This window comes from Eurytemora carolleeae, unplaced genomic scaffold, assembly GCF_000591075.1.
Source record: "Eurytemora carolleeae unplaced genomic scaffold, Eaff_2.0 scaffold675, whole genome shotgun sequence".
In the NCBI taxonomy this organism is placed as follows: Eukaryota; Metazoa; Arthropoda; class Copepoda; order Calanoida; family Temoridae; genus Eurytemora; species Eurytemora carolleeae.
In genome coordinates, this window is record NW_019396903.1 from 71,675 (window position 1) to 83,938 (window position 12,264).

The 12,264-nt window shown below is 30.6% G+C and overlaps 1 protein-coding gene across 2 annotated transcripts; it reads right to left on the minus strand.

Annotated features, from left to right (window-relative positions):
* Positions 1–780: 780 nt before the first annotated feature.
* Positions 781–9,896, minus strand: LOC111709933 (uncharacterized). Of its 2 annotated transcripts, XM_023483902.1 has the most exons (13): positions 9,770–9,896; positions 9,060–9,182; positions 7,524–7,639; positions 7,237–7,281; positions 6,402–6,843; positions 6,151–6,204; positions 4,385–4,592; positions 3,289–3,416; positions 2,372–2,442; positions 2,244–2,317; positions 1,988–2,081; positions 1,632–1,725; positions 781–1,125 (listed from the first exon to the last, which is right to left on the minus strand). In XM_023483902.1, the coding sequence occupies exons 1-13, from the start codon at positions 9,834–9,836 to the stop codon at positions 902–904; spliced, it is 1,740 nt and encodes a 579-aa protein (XP_023339670.1). In that variant the 5' UTR covers positions 9,837–9,896; the 3' UTR covers positions 781–901. The 2 variants fall into 2 exon arrangements, with proteins under 2 accessions (XP_023339670.1, XP_023339671.1); XM_023483903.1 differs by lacking the exons at positions 9,060–9,182; positions 9,770–9,896 and having other exon boundaries at positions 7,237–7,299; positions 7,524–7,608.
* Between the last annotated feature and the right edge of the window lie 2,368 nt (positions 9,897–12,264).

Here is a 12,264-nt window from a genome sequence, read left to right on the forward strand (position 1 = left end):
GGGCATCCTAGGGGGCCCTGACCTCCTCTGAGATTTATAGACATAGACAATCAGGTGTGGTGGGACAAAAAATGAGCTTGCCCATATCTTCAAAGCGTTCCTCCCCGAAGATAAAACAAGAAGAAAATTTTCTTGACACCATTTATTTCAAAATTTTATAAAAAGCATTTCCCTTTTATTTAAAATCTCCCCCCCCTCCCCCCAATTGATGAACAATTATAGATATTAATGATCTAGTTTGTAGAGTAACACAGAACTGTATAGAGGGATAGATTACCATTTTTAGTCCTTGAATCGGACTTCGGTCTTAAGAAGTTAGAGATTGAACTTAAAGAGATCGGAAGGAGTTGAAAATAAAGCAATGAACACAAAAATACTGGTTTAATTAAATATTTAATAAATGTGAATTTCTAAACAGTAAATTGGAAAATTTTTAGTTTGATGAAGTGAAGAAATAGAGACATTTATAAAGAAAGAAGATGGAGATTTGTTCATCATTAAAAACTCCATTTGAAGAACAGCCAAACTTGTTGACAACTAGACCTCCATAAGGTTGTGCTGGCTACTACAAAATCCTGACCTGATCAGTATAGGCGATTTGATCCATCACTGCAACATTAGTTTTTCAGCAATTTTTTTTAATTTCAATTTTTTTATCAAAATTTAAAAAGGGCAGTGAATTTTTTCTCCAACAGTTGACACTATTACATTAATAGTATTCTAACAAAACACAAACAAGGCAATTGTCTACTCTATCAATGATTGTTTTTCAAAATTAGACTTTTTCAAATCTTTTATTTACAATTTATTCATGTAAATCAATCATTACAATATAATTACTACAGCACTAAAATTTTTTTTTTGTGAATTTTTAATAACAAAACAAATTAACAACAGATAATTAAAGTCCCACAGTTTCCTTTGCATTAACAACTGGATTTAGCTCAATGTTATCAATACTTTCTTCTTTTGTCGTTTTCACTTCTGCTTTCTTGATCAACACGTGGTATATGACGTAATACAAAACAGTGCATGCAATGCCAATGAATCCAAATATTTTGTACATCCGGCGGGTTCCAATCTGAGCATTCACCGTCATTGAGATAAAGTTGCCCCCTGCAATCCCTAAAAGATAAACTTCACAAATCTTAAAGTATTTGGCGCATTATCTAGAAACCGTTCTGTTAGCTTTAGATGTGTCTGCACTCTGCATGCCCTATTCGTTTTGTTTATTATTTTCCTATACAATTAAATGGACTTTATAAGCATAATTTAACAAAGAAATCTGTGGTTTTTAAATTGCCGAAAAAACTGGAGTGCACACTGGTGTTAAAATTCTATAATCCTGAATATTTGATGTCTAACACAGTTTTCTAAAGTTTAAATTAAATATATATTTTCTTCAAGTTCTGTTAATGTCTGAATTACAAAACAACTTCAAGTCAGAGTTATCAACAATTACTACACTGTGTTTTGTGGAGAAACAAGATAAATTCCATCGTCCTTGATCAATCAAATTTGTAAAATGGTACACTTGTGAATCAGACATGCCCCACTACAAAGTTTAAATGTTACTTTTACATTTATTTTAATATAAACAGCAATAATGTACAGTTTAAAACTCTTTACACCTGCTACATAAGCACATGATGCAGCCAGGCCAAGTCCTGTTGCAAACCGGTTTTCAGGAACTATTTTCTGTACATAGCCCACCACTCCAACCCACTGAAAATGGAAAGAAAAACATGGGACATCACACTATTGAAAAATCGACACAACTTTGATTATTTTTAAATTATTTTAATATTGACAAATAGCAAACCTTTAAAAAATCTATCTTTATATTATTGTAATCATCTGTAAAGATTAGTTTTAAGTCATTTGATTCCTTGAACACTGTTTTGAGGAGGTGGTAAGATATGTCTGCAGGAAAAATAAACATAAAAAATCACCAGAAAAAAAGACATATATTCTGCCTAAATTCCACCTGAAAAATTCCGATTTCCACAATAGCCAAAAGCAATAACTCTATGGGAACTTCAGTTCTATCAATCTCTTCTGTTACTCCAATATTATACTCTCTAGATATTACATTTTCAGAGGACTGGACATAACCGTTAAAAAGCCCATAGAAAATTCTAACCGCATTGCTTGGTTCCCATTGCAGCCTGTGGCGCCTCAGAAGGCCTATCCAAACCGTCATGTAAAATTACGACGACAATTGCTTAAAATCTCTATCCTACCTGTTGAAACCAAATATAACAATTTTTGAGGAAATGATCAATACCGACAGAATTATGATATTCATACTCCCCATCTAAAGAAAAAAAATAATTAAAAATATTGCTATAAAATATTTTTGTTTGTTTACATATTTTTGAAGAAATCCGCCAACAAGAGTGAACAGCGCACTAGTTGCTCCGCTCACAGCAAATATGATTCCTAAAATAAAAAACCTTTCTTAAAATCATAAAAATACTCATTCATAAAAATAAACAAACAAAAATTTTTCATTTATTTAATTTTTAGATTTAAAAATAAGGTGTTTTTGCATTTAATAAGTACTACTGTAACATCTAAATCTTCTAAATAATGAAATGTCATCTCAAACAAAATGTTTGATACATAGACATACTGATTAAGGAAACTAATTACTCCCCTAAAGTTATGATTTTCCAATCCTCGTATCTTTGCTAACTGAAGGAGACCTTTGATATTTCAAATTAATGATAAAAATGTTCACAAAGATATAGTGATTGGAATATTGGAAAATAGAGATATCAGAGCTGGGAACTTTAGAATGGTGGATATCAGGATTAATGCTTAATCCTCTGTTTTTGCTAATCTCAAGGCTAATATAATCTCGAGATTATGTTAGTCTTGAGATTAAATATCTAGATCAACAAATTGGATTCTATGAATGCCAGATTGGTTCGTTTTCCTAACTTAATTTCTCACCTATTTATTTATTAATACATTAGTTAAAATTGGTTACAAAAGAATCTCAAACGTATTATTAAATATTTTTTTCACCGATTAATTTACAAAATGAAAGAAAACAAATTCTTAATTTGTTAGAAATTGCAGATTTCTCTCATGGGATAGAATTTATTTTCAACTATATTCCTTCACTCTCATTGAAGAAAATAATGTACAGATATCGAAAGAGAGAGAAAAAGAGTGGATTAAGGACTAAAATCAAAAGTTTCCACAGTGGATATTCGGATTAAGTAGTTGGGATTAAAGGTTATCCATTCTAAAGTTCCCTGCTCAGTTCCATAATCTTACCAACCCATCTCTTGGATATATTGAGATCTTCTGCAATATAAATAGCATAGAAACCATCAAAAACTCCAAGTATTATACCATAAACAAGAAGGAAACAATAGAAACCAATGGCAGGCAAGCTCCAAATCCTTAAAAAAGGCATAATTTACTAAAGCAATGACAAAAAAATATATTTTTTGTTTTGCTGCATATTTTTCAAAATTGGTCTATATGTCAAAATGATTTTAATAACTAAGCATTTATTTTTCCTTTTTCAAGAAATATAACCACAGAACAGAGATTAGAATAGAAGTGAAATAAGGCTATGAATTTGTTCAAAGGGATTTGAGCCTGGAAAGGATTTCAAATAGGGTTTCCATTTTTGGAAATGGAATGATCCAGAAATTTGTTGCGTAAACCGGAATTCCGGGAAAATTCCGGTATAAATTGAAAAATTTCCGTTTTACGGAATGGAAACCGTAAAATTTCCAGTTTCCATTTCGTAAACCGGAAAAATTTCCGGTTTCCATTCCGTAAACCGGAAATTTTTACGGTTTACGTAACGTAAACTGGAAAATTTCCATTCCGTAAACCGGAACTTAAAGAATTTTTCTTATTTTAATTAAATTCATATTTACAAAGTTTGAAAAAAAAAAATCGTTCCGGAATTCCGGTTTTCCGGAACCTTTTCCATAATGGAAATGGAAAAAATTTCCGGATCATTTCCGTACGTAAACCGTAACCCGGAATTCCAGTGGAAACCCTAATTTCAAAGTGTACAATTCTTATAATAGTTCCTATTAGATAGTTTATGATGAAATGGACACTAGGATGTTAAGTAAGCTTTAACTGAAATTAACTCGGGAATGCATGACTGTTAGTCAGAGAATTCATTTAGAGAAAATAAAATAATTTTCAAGATAATTTTGTTTCTATAATAAGATGTTCCAGGACCCAAAAGGTTATAAAGTACAAATGTATGAAGTACACCTGTACTGTGGAACCAACAAATTGGAGATTCTACACTTTTTTGGCTTAATTCCATTTTATACTTATCAATTTTCATGAACATAACATTCGAAGTAAGAAATTATTAACTTAAAAATGTCTAACTTACCAATTTAGTTCTGTACTCCATTTCGTTTTCTTTATCTCTTCTTTTACCGTTTTAAGTTCAAGTTCTGTTTCTGGTTCTGATTCCAGTTCCTTTTCCGGTTCAAGTTCAGTCTCGTCGATAAAGAATGCGCAAAACAACATGGCCGCCACCATGAATCCGGCATAGAAAAAGAACGGGAGTTTAAAATCTTCCTCATTCTTTTCTAACCCTGTGCAATCAAAGAGTGTATGTTAAAGGATTTTATTGTTCATTTTGTTTTAACTTTTGAATTTTTAAGTTACTGCAGGCGTCAGAGAGGGACATGCTTGATTCACAAAAGTACCAATGAAACCTTTGTCCAAGCAATATTGTGGAAGATATCGCCGTAGTTTTACTAGCGCCATTACTATTACTATTACTATTACTATTACTATTACTATTACTAATACTAATACTAACATGTTTAAATGTTAAATCTCACAATTTTTCCATGGTTTTCCTGCATTATAAATGCAAGTCACTTTTCCAGAGAAACCACAATTGAAAATAATCATTTTTCAAAATTATAAACATTAATATATAACTCATACTTGATCAAAGAACAGTTTTATGGGTAAATTTGTAAATCAGACATCCCACTCTTTATGAAACTACGTTCACAGACTCTCTAGAAGCAGTAAAATAATTTAAAATACAGGTTATAGACATGTAAGTAGGGATAACGTTTTCATTTTTCAGAAAAACGGTCGTTTCGTTATGATAACGACGACGAAAAATCGAAAACAAAACTATCGTTTTTTATAAAACTCGTCGTTTCATTAACGATCGTCAACGACGACCCTTTGTTAATGATCGTTAACGACGACCCTTTGTTAACGGTCGTTAACGACGAATCTTCGTTAACGATCTTTAACGACGACCCCTACGTTAACAATCGTTAACGAAGAGAGGAAACCAACCTGAAGGGCATCTGTACTTATTATTGAGTAGTTTTTAAGAAAGTATGACGTAAGACGACATTCATGTAAGACGACATTCAATAAGGTTGCATGTAATTTCCAAAAAAGACCGTTTTGATAAAGTTCGTCGTTTTTTTAACGATCGTTAACGACGACCTTTCGTTAAAAATCGTTTTTTCAAAAAATTTCAAAAAAATTTGTTTGTTTTCAAAAATTTTGTTTGTTCAAAAAAACTATGCCCGTCTCTATTATTACTTTAGTCACTCCTATAACACAATGACTAAATCTAGTCCCTTTTGTAAAATTGCGCTATGGGGGCCAGGGGGTAATTATTTTCCAGGTTCAAATTTTACCCTACAAACCACGTAATGTTGCTAACATATACACTACTTAAGTTTAAGGTTGCCAGTTTTAGGATAAGAAATAATGCAAAGAATGTCAAGGTACTAATGCAAGGAAAGTTATTTTCGGTCGCGTATACTCTGCGTACATATTAAACCAGTTTTCTCTGGACGGAATCTGTAAACAAGAATAGATGCATCAGTGTTCGTCAGTATCCGAGGAAGATAAAAGCATTCAATTTTGATAATTTTGAAAATTCACATAATAGTTTCCTATGACAAGAATATTTCATTGATTATTTTTGTGAAAATTGATTCCATGTCAGGCTTTGACATCCCTCTTGTGTTTACTTTTCCGCCCAAAGACAGTACACTGCAGTGCAAAAAATGTGTACACCTCTGAAATAACTTTCCTTGCATTAGTACCTTGATGAATGTCATGTTCTTTTTTTAAATTCTCTGAATAACAACAATAAATACACTTTACCTGTAACACAGTCAATCTGTTGGACATCAAACGAAACATATTCCAGCATATAGCCTAAATATGTAAACAACTTCAATTAATGTTCAATTAATTTTTTCTTTAACAAAAAAATAATTTTTTATTTTAAAACTAATGAATTATTTTGTTAAAAAAATCATGTTTCTTGATTTGAAAATAAATTATCAAACCTCATTTTTGTTTAGCTTTTTATGACATTGTCATTGAAATAATTTGTGAAGAAAAAAACTTACCAACTGCAATAGGAGAAATAATGTTAGCAAGGCTTCCAAAAAAACAAATAGTCCCCCATTCAACATTTATTCTTGTTGCCATTTTTGTTGCTATTGCGTCAGCTATATTATAGCCAGGAAACAGGGAGTACTTGAAAAGGATACGCAAACTTAAGTACAATCCCAATGTTATTGCACGGCTCCCAAATATAATTTCATTAATTTCATCTTTCAATAGAACTTCGCAGTAAATCAGGTTGGAATCATCTTCATCAATGTTATAAATACAAACATCTAAACCATATTGATTGCATGCTTTTCTTGTAATATTATCAAAGATGTCTTCTTGTACATACATTTCCAGATCATATTCGCTGTTGGGGCAAATAATTTTCTGAATAGTAAAACTCAATGTGTCTTGACAGCTGAAGTTCCCATCAACATATTCAGAAAATGATTTTATCTTGACAAATTTTGTTCAGAAAGAATTTTTTAATGCATGACCTAAACATTAGCAAATTTTGTACGTCCACTTCTTCCACTTAGATCCAATGGGTTCCCAAATACCCAAAGGAATTGAGTCTTTGGAACAAAATCAAATATTTAAACCTCAATATCTTTAGAACCCGATGTTGTAAACCTTTGATATTTCAAACTCAGATTATTTGATCTAACAAAATTCATAGTTTGAAATATCTAAGGTCTGCAACATTTGGTTCCAAAGATATAGTGATTATAAAATCAGAGTTTGTGGCAAAAACTCAATTCCTTTGTTTGAATTTTGATTAATTTTCAGATAAAATTTAAAAATAAGAAGATCTGAGTATTTTCTTTAACTCAAATTTCTGAACAATCCCTTTTTTGCTGAGCTCTCTATATCATCCATGGAGTCTATTCCAATCTAGAAATATTTCAGTTCCTAAAATTTTTAAAATTTCCAAACTGTTTTATAAATAACTAGCTGAAGTCCCCAGCATTGCCTGTGGAATTTGTTCAGATCAAATTTTGAAAAAAAATGATTTTTTTTGGCCTATGTTACCCTGGGAAACCAATGGGTCCTCTCAACAAATTTCAGCCCATTTGGTCCAGCCGTTTGGCCAGCCAGAGGGAATGTCTTGTTTTATTATATAGATTAATTCTTTCCTGATATTTATGTACAGTATTTACTGTTGGTATGTACAAGGTAAAAACTTGTGACGCACTGAGACCCATTAAAACAACAAACATCTTTTTGTATCCAATTTTATCTCCGATATAACCTGTAAAGTGTAAAACATTAAGTAATTGGTATCTATTTTAAATACTCTAATTTTTGTAATTAACTGTCAAAAATGTTCAAAAGCAAAATAATTGATTTGTTTGAAAAAAAAGTTTTGATATATTGTTGATCTTATACTTTACGTCCATAGAATTTTTTTTAGAAATTCGATACAATGAAATTTTGCATGAATTTAAAAGTGATCAGAGTCCAAAACTAAAGAACGAAAAGTTTTGACTTAAATTTTAAGTTCATGGTTAAATGCCACTTCTGACTTAATTTAAACCTGAACTTTAACCCGGAGGTTAAATATTTAATCCTGTGGTTAAATATTTAACTCGCCGAAATCGACGAGTTAAAATTTAAACAGAGGTTTAAATTATCTTGAAATCCTGCATTTTCCCTATTTGTCTATTATTCAATCATCATTCAGCTGCAGCTGAGAAAGCGGCATTCAACTTAACGATATATTTAAAAGTGAAAACCTTGTTAAAGAAAGAAACAGCTGATTAGCGATGGTTATGTAATACTCTCCGTAAATCCTTTTCTCTGATTGGTTCAGATTTTCCCGGGAAATTCAAATTTAAAATTGAGAAAGTTTAATATTTAAGTAGCTATTCATTATTTTACAGAACTTTTAACCTCGAACTTAAAATTCGCGCATTCTTTAGTTTTAGACTCAGGTATCATACTTTATGAATAGCAAGAAGTTGTTGAACAGCAAAGACGTGGTTAAACAAATTTTAATCAATTTAAATCCATGATCAGGGTTCTCTCTCTTTTACAAGATTTAGTTCCAGGATATATTATTTAAACTTGCTGGATTTATTATAAATAAATTCCTTTAAACAACCACTTTTTGCTTAAAAGTTTTGATCATTCTGGACCTCTGCAGGAACATTGTTGAGAAGATATTCTTTGATGTATTTAAATTAAAAGAGTGGGGTAATAATTCCATATTTCTTTAAAAGGAAAACAATTTGTTTTAGTTTGCCACCATCACAGAAAAAGAATTAGAGAATTTCATATCTTTTGCAAATGAAGATGAATAAGCAAATAAATACTATTGAGATGTTTAAATACTTCAAGAAAGACCAAATGCTTTTGGAAAATAACAAAATTGGCTAGTTTTTGATTTTGCTATTTATGTATATTTATATTTCCTTGTTCTAGATTTCTAATGATTCTTTTCATTTAGGGTAACATGCCGGCTGAGAAAAATTTATGAAATATCAATTTCCCAAATATTTTGCTAAAATCTCAGCACATATCCTTGAGACTGTTCATTTGATGCTGAATTACTAAAAAGATTACATTGCAAGAAAAAAACCTTTCTGATTGCAAAAGGAATTGTGAGAATTTCACTAATTGGGTAGCTTTTTTATGGTTTTGTTTCTTTAAGTATGCTTCTTTCAATTTACCAGTGATTGGAGAGGAGGGTAGGGAGAGACAAGTTGACAGTCCATTGACAAGTATAATGTCTGATACTGATAAACCCAAACTTAACCCTTGATAACTTAGAACTGGATTCAGACAAGCAGCTCCTAGAACAAAAAAAATAACAGACTCAACTTTATTACGAATGGTGGGCGGGGGTGGGGGGGTGCATGCCCCCCTCTTGAGTTTTTTCTCCCTAACTTAAAAACAGCTTACACTAAACATAAACTTCTTCACTTTTCAATTTCAAAATCTGCTAAATTATTTGCTGAATGCTGATGTATTATATGGTATAAAGGTGGAGGACGGTCAAATGACTGGTCAGTGTTTGAAAAAAATAAAAATAAAAAGTAACAAAACTCTCTAGAATTCTAGAGAAGGAAAGCAAATCTAATGATTTACCTAATTTTAAAAAAATGTCAAATAATTCTTTTTGAAATAAAATCATTCTATGTATTCGGTAATGTAAAACTACAGTAAAAATTGAGTTAAATAGAAAACTCTGAAATAGGAAGACGACTTTTAGATACACAACAATTGTGCAGTGTAAACAGGCCCATTTATCTAAATAAGTGATTTACTAAGGTCTAGTAAACCTTTTTGCCTTGTAACAACATCGAATATAATTTCTGTAAATTTGCTATAATGTCGTCTTCCTATTCCATTATCTTCTGGTTAACACAACGTAGTACACCTAGATTCATTAAAGCATAAAGAGATATCGGCTGTAGTGCTTTTTTGATTTTCTCTGACAACTTCATTCTGCGTCTATTCAGTGTATACTGTCGTAGAATTCAAGAAATATTAATTATTATAATTCTGAGGTTGAACATAGAATGATACAGTTTTGTGGTTAATGTCTCACAATCTTACGAAAGTATTATTTTACTGTCAGATTAATTTTATGTGGCCAGCTCCATCCAAAGATACCATTGCCAGTGTTGAAATGGAATGGGCATGTAACTTTTGCAGTAAAATTGCAAATGAAAATAAAAAGAGCTGAAAGCTTTAGAATGAGATATCCTTAATCCTGATTGCTTAATCTGAGTATTGTACACACTTTTGATTTTATTCTTAATCCTCATTTTTGGATATCCCTATTGTTTAAAAGTTACGTTTGATAACAATTACAGATACTTAATGCTATATCGATTGAACTAATATCCAATTGAACTAAAGTCAGCTGTTCACAAGCCGCCCTTTAGAGCATTTAAGCAAATATAAAATTAATCATGTTAATATGAACATATCAAAAAATATTTTATCACATTTTAGGACTGTCATCATTTTAAACGTTAGTCTTTATTATTTATTTAATTGATGTTTAGTTTAATTGATATGACACAATTAACACCAGAAAAAAAAACAGTTTTCCAAAAGTTAAAAAGTACATCTTAACATGATACGCTGATTGGTTGAAATTTATACTTCTTGATATCCATCGTTTTAAAGTTTTCAGTTTAAAGAAATAAAAACATTGATATCTAATTCACACTTGATCAGAAAAAGCTTTCAAGGGTACCTTTGTATGGTGGGTCACTAGAAATTACGCTTACAGTCCCTTTAACTTTTTTCATTAAAGGTGGTGGCCGAAATAATAATTATTTTTGGCTAAATATCTTAACTTTAAAATGCTGTTTTATAACTACAAACTAAAAGGTGAAATAAAAGTAACACAACTATAAATTGTGTGAGGACACAATGAATAACAGCCGACAAATATTCAACATCAGGGGCGCCACGCGCCATAAATACTAAAAAGGAAGGGGGGGGGTAAAACAAAATCTTTATAAGTTACTGTAAACGTTACATCGTCAAAAAAAATCTCATGAATCGAAAGAAGGAAAAATAACTTGATTTATGTTTCCCGCTCTTTGCTAAAGATTATTTATGCCCCTAGCCCTTAAGTTGGTATTTAAAGGTATTCAAATAGGTTTGTGTTAAAGAGATGAGGGGGGGGAGATGAGGGGGGGAGGGGGATTGTAAAACAAAGGATAACATATCGATACAAAGAGGAATTATATAATACTGTACAGTGTGAATATCTTTTCTTAAAAATGGGTGTACGTGTAATTTCAAGTGACCCTCCATGCAAAGATTTATAAAAGTATAAATTATAAGATATCAATTTTTATAACTTTGAAAACTGATTATTTTCTATTGTGAATTTTCCACTTTTGCATTTGTTCTGCAGATAAATATAAACATATAGGAGATATCAGAATTATACACTTATAAACCATAAAAATTTGTTTTACACATAATCATTCAGTATTAATTTTTAAATTATTTTTTCTGGATGAATCTTTTAAATCACTGCAAAAATAGTTGATCCGAATGAAAGTTTAAAGCAATTTATTTTTATGGCTAAGAATTTAAAAACGCTAAATTTTCCATTCATTTTCTAAAATTTTCTTAAAATATAACAAATCGAAAAATATCTAATCTCCTTTTTAAAACTCTAAATAAAAAGAAAAAACTACTTTTATTTATCTATATTATTTCTCAATAACTATCCCCCTGAAAAAAAATTGCGACATAAAACATTATTATTTGTTAAACATCTCTTGAAAATCCTTTAAAGGTAAAAGTTGTAAAAAATGTTTTTAAAGGCCTGCTTAAATTCTACATAAAAAACATTTCTGCACGCAGAATTGATGCCGGGAGACTGATTTTGCAAGATGTGCAACCAAGCAAAGTAAGAAAAAATTTGAAAAAAACTAGAAAATTAATTATAAAAAATCTAGTATAGTAAAGAAACATCGTGAATACTTGGCCACCGTCTTGATTGATTAATTTGACCCATTAAGACTTGATAAGACTGATCACCAATTAAGATACCAAGAAATTAAAGAAATTAAATACTGAATACTTACATTTTTAAAGATATTTATATCTACTAAAATATACACATTTAGATTAACACTTTAATCTTGAATACAAAAACGTTTGGTATGTACAGTGGTAGGTGATTATATCAATACAATGAAGACGTTGTCAATTTTAAAAGGTTGTTAGTAGTTGATTCTCTTGCGCAACAGTTTCGTGGTTTTGCACTAAATGATTTTTTTGCACGAAATTTCGCATCATTTTCGTATCAATACGAAACCAGTTTTGCACGAAATTTCGCATGAATGCAAAATTTAAGTCATAATTTTTTCTCGATATTGCGTATAAATACAGATCATT

Bases quoted from the DNA above. Each gene is read 5' to 3' on its own strand.
- LOC111709933 (XM_023483902.1), bottom strand. From the start codon at position 9,836: ATGAAGTTGTCAGAGAAAATCAAAAAAGCACTACAGCCGATATCTCTT. The intron at 4,593-6,150 runs GTAAAGTGTATT...TTGATTGCACAG, and splicing joins ACAGATTGACTGTGTTACAG to GGTTAGAAAAGAATGAGGAA. The intron at 1,126-1,631 runs GTGTAAAGAGTT...TTTATCTTTTAG, and splicing joins ATCATGTGCTTATGTAGCAG to GGATTGCAGGGGGCAACTTT.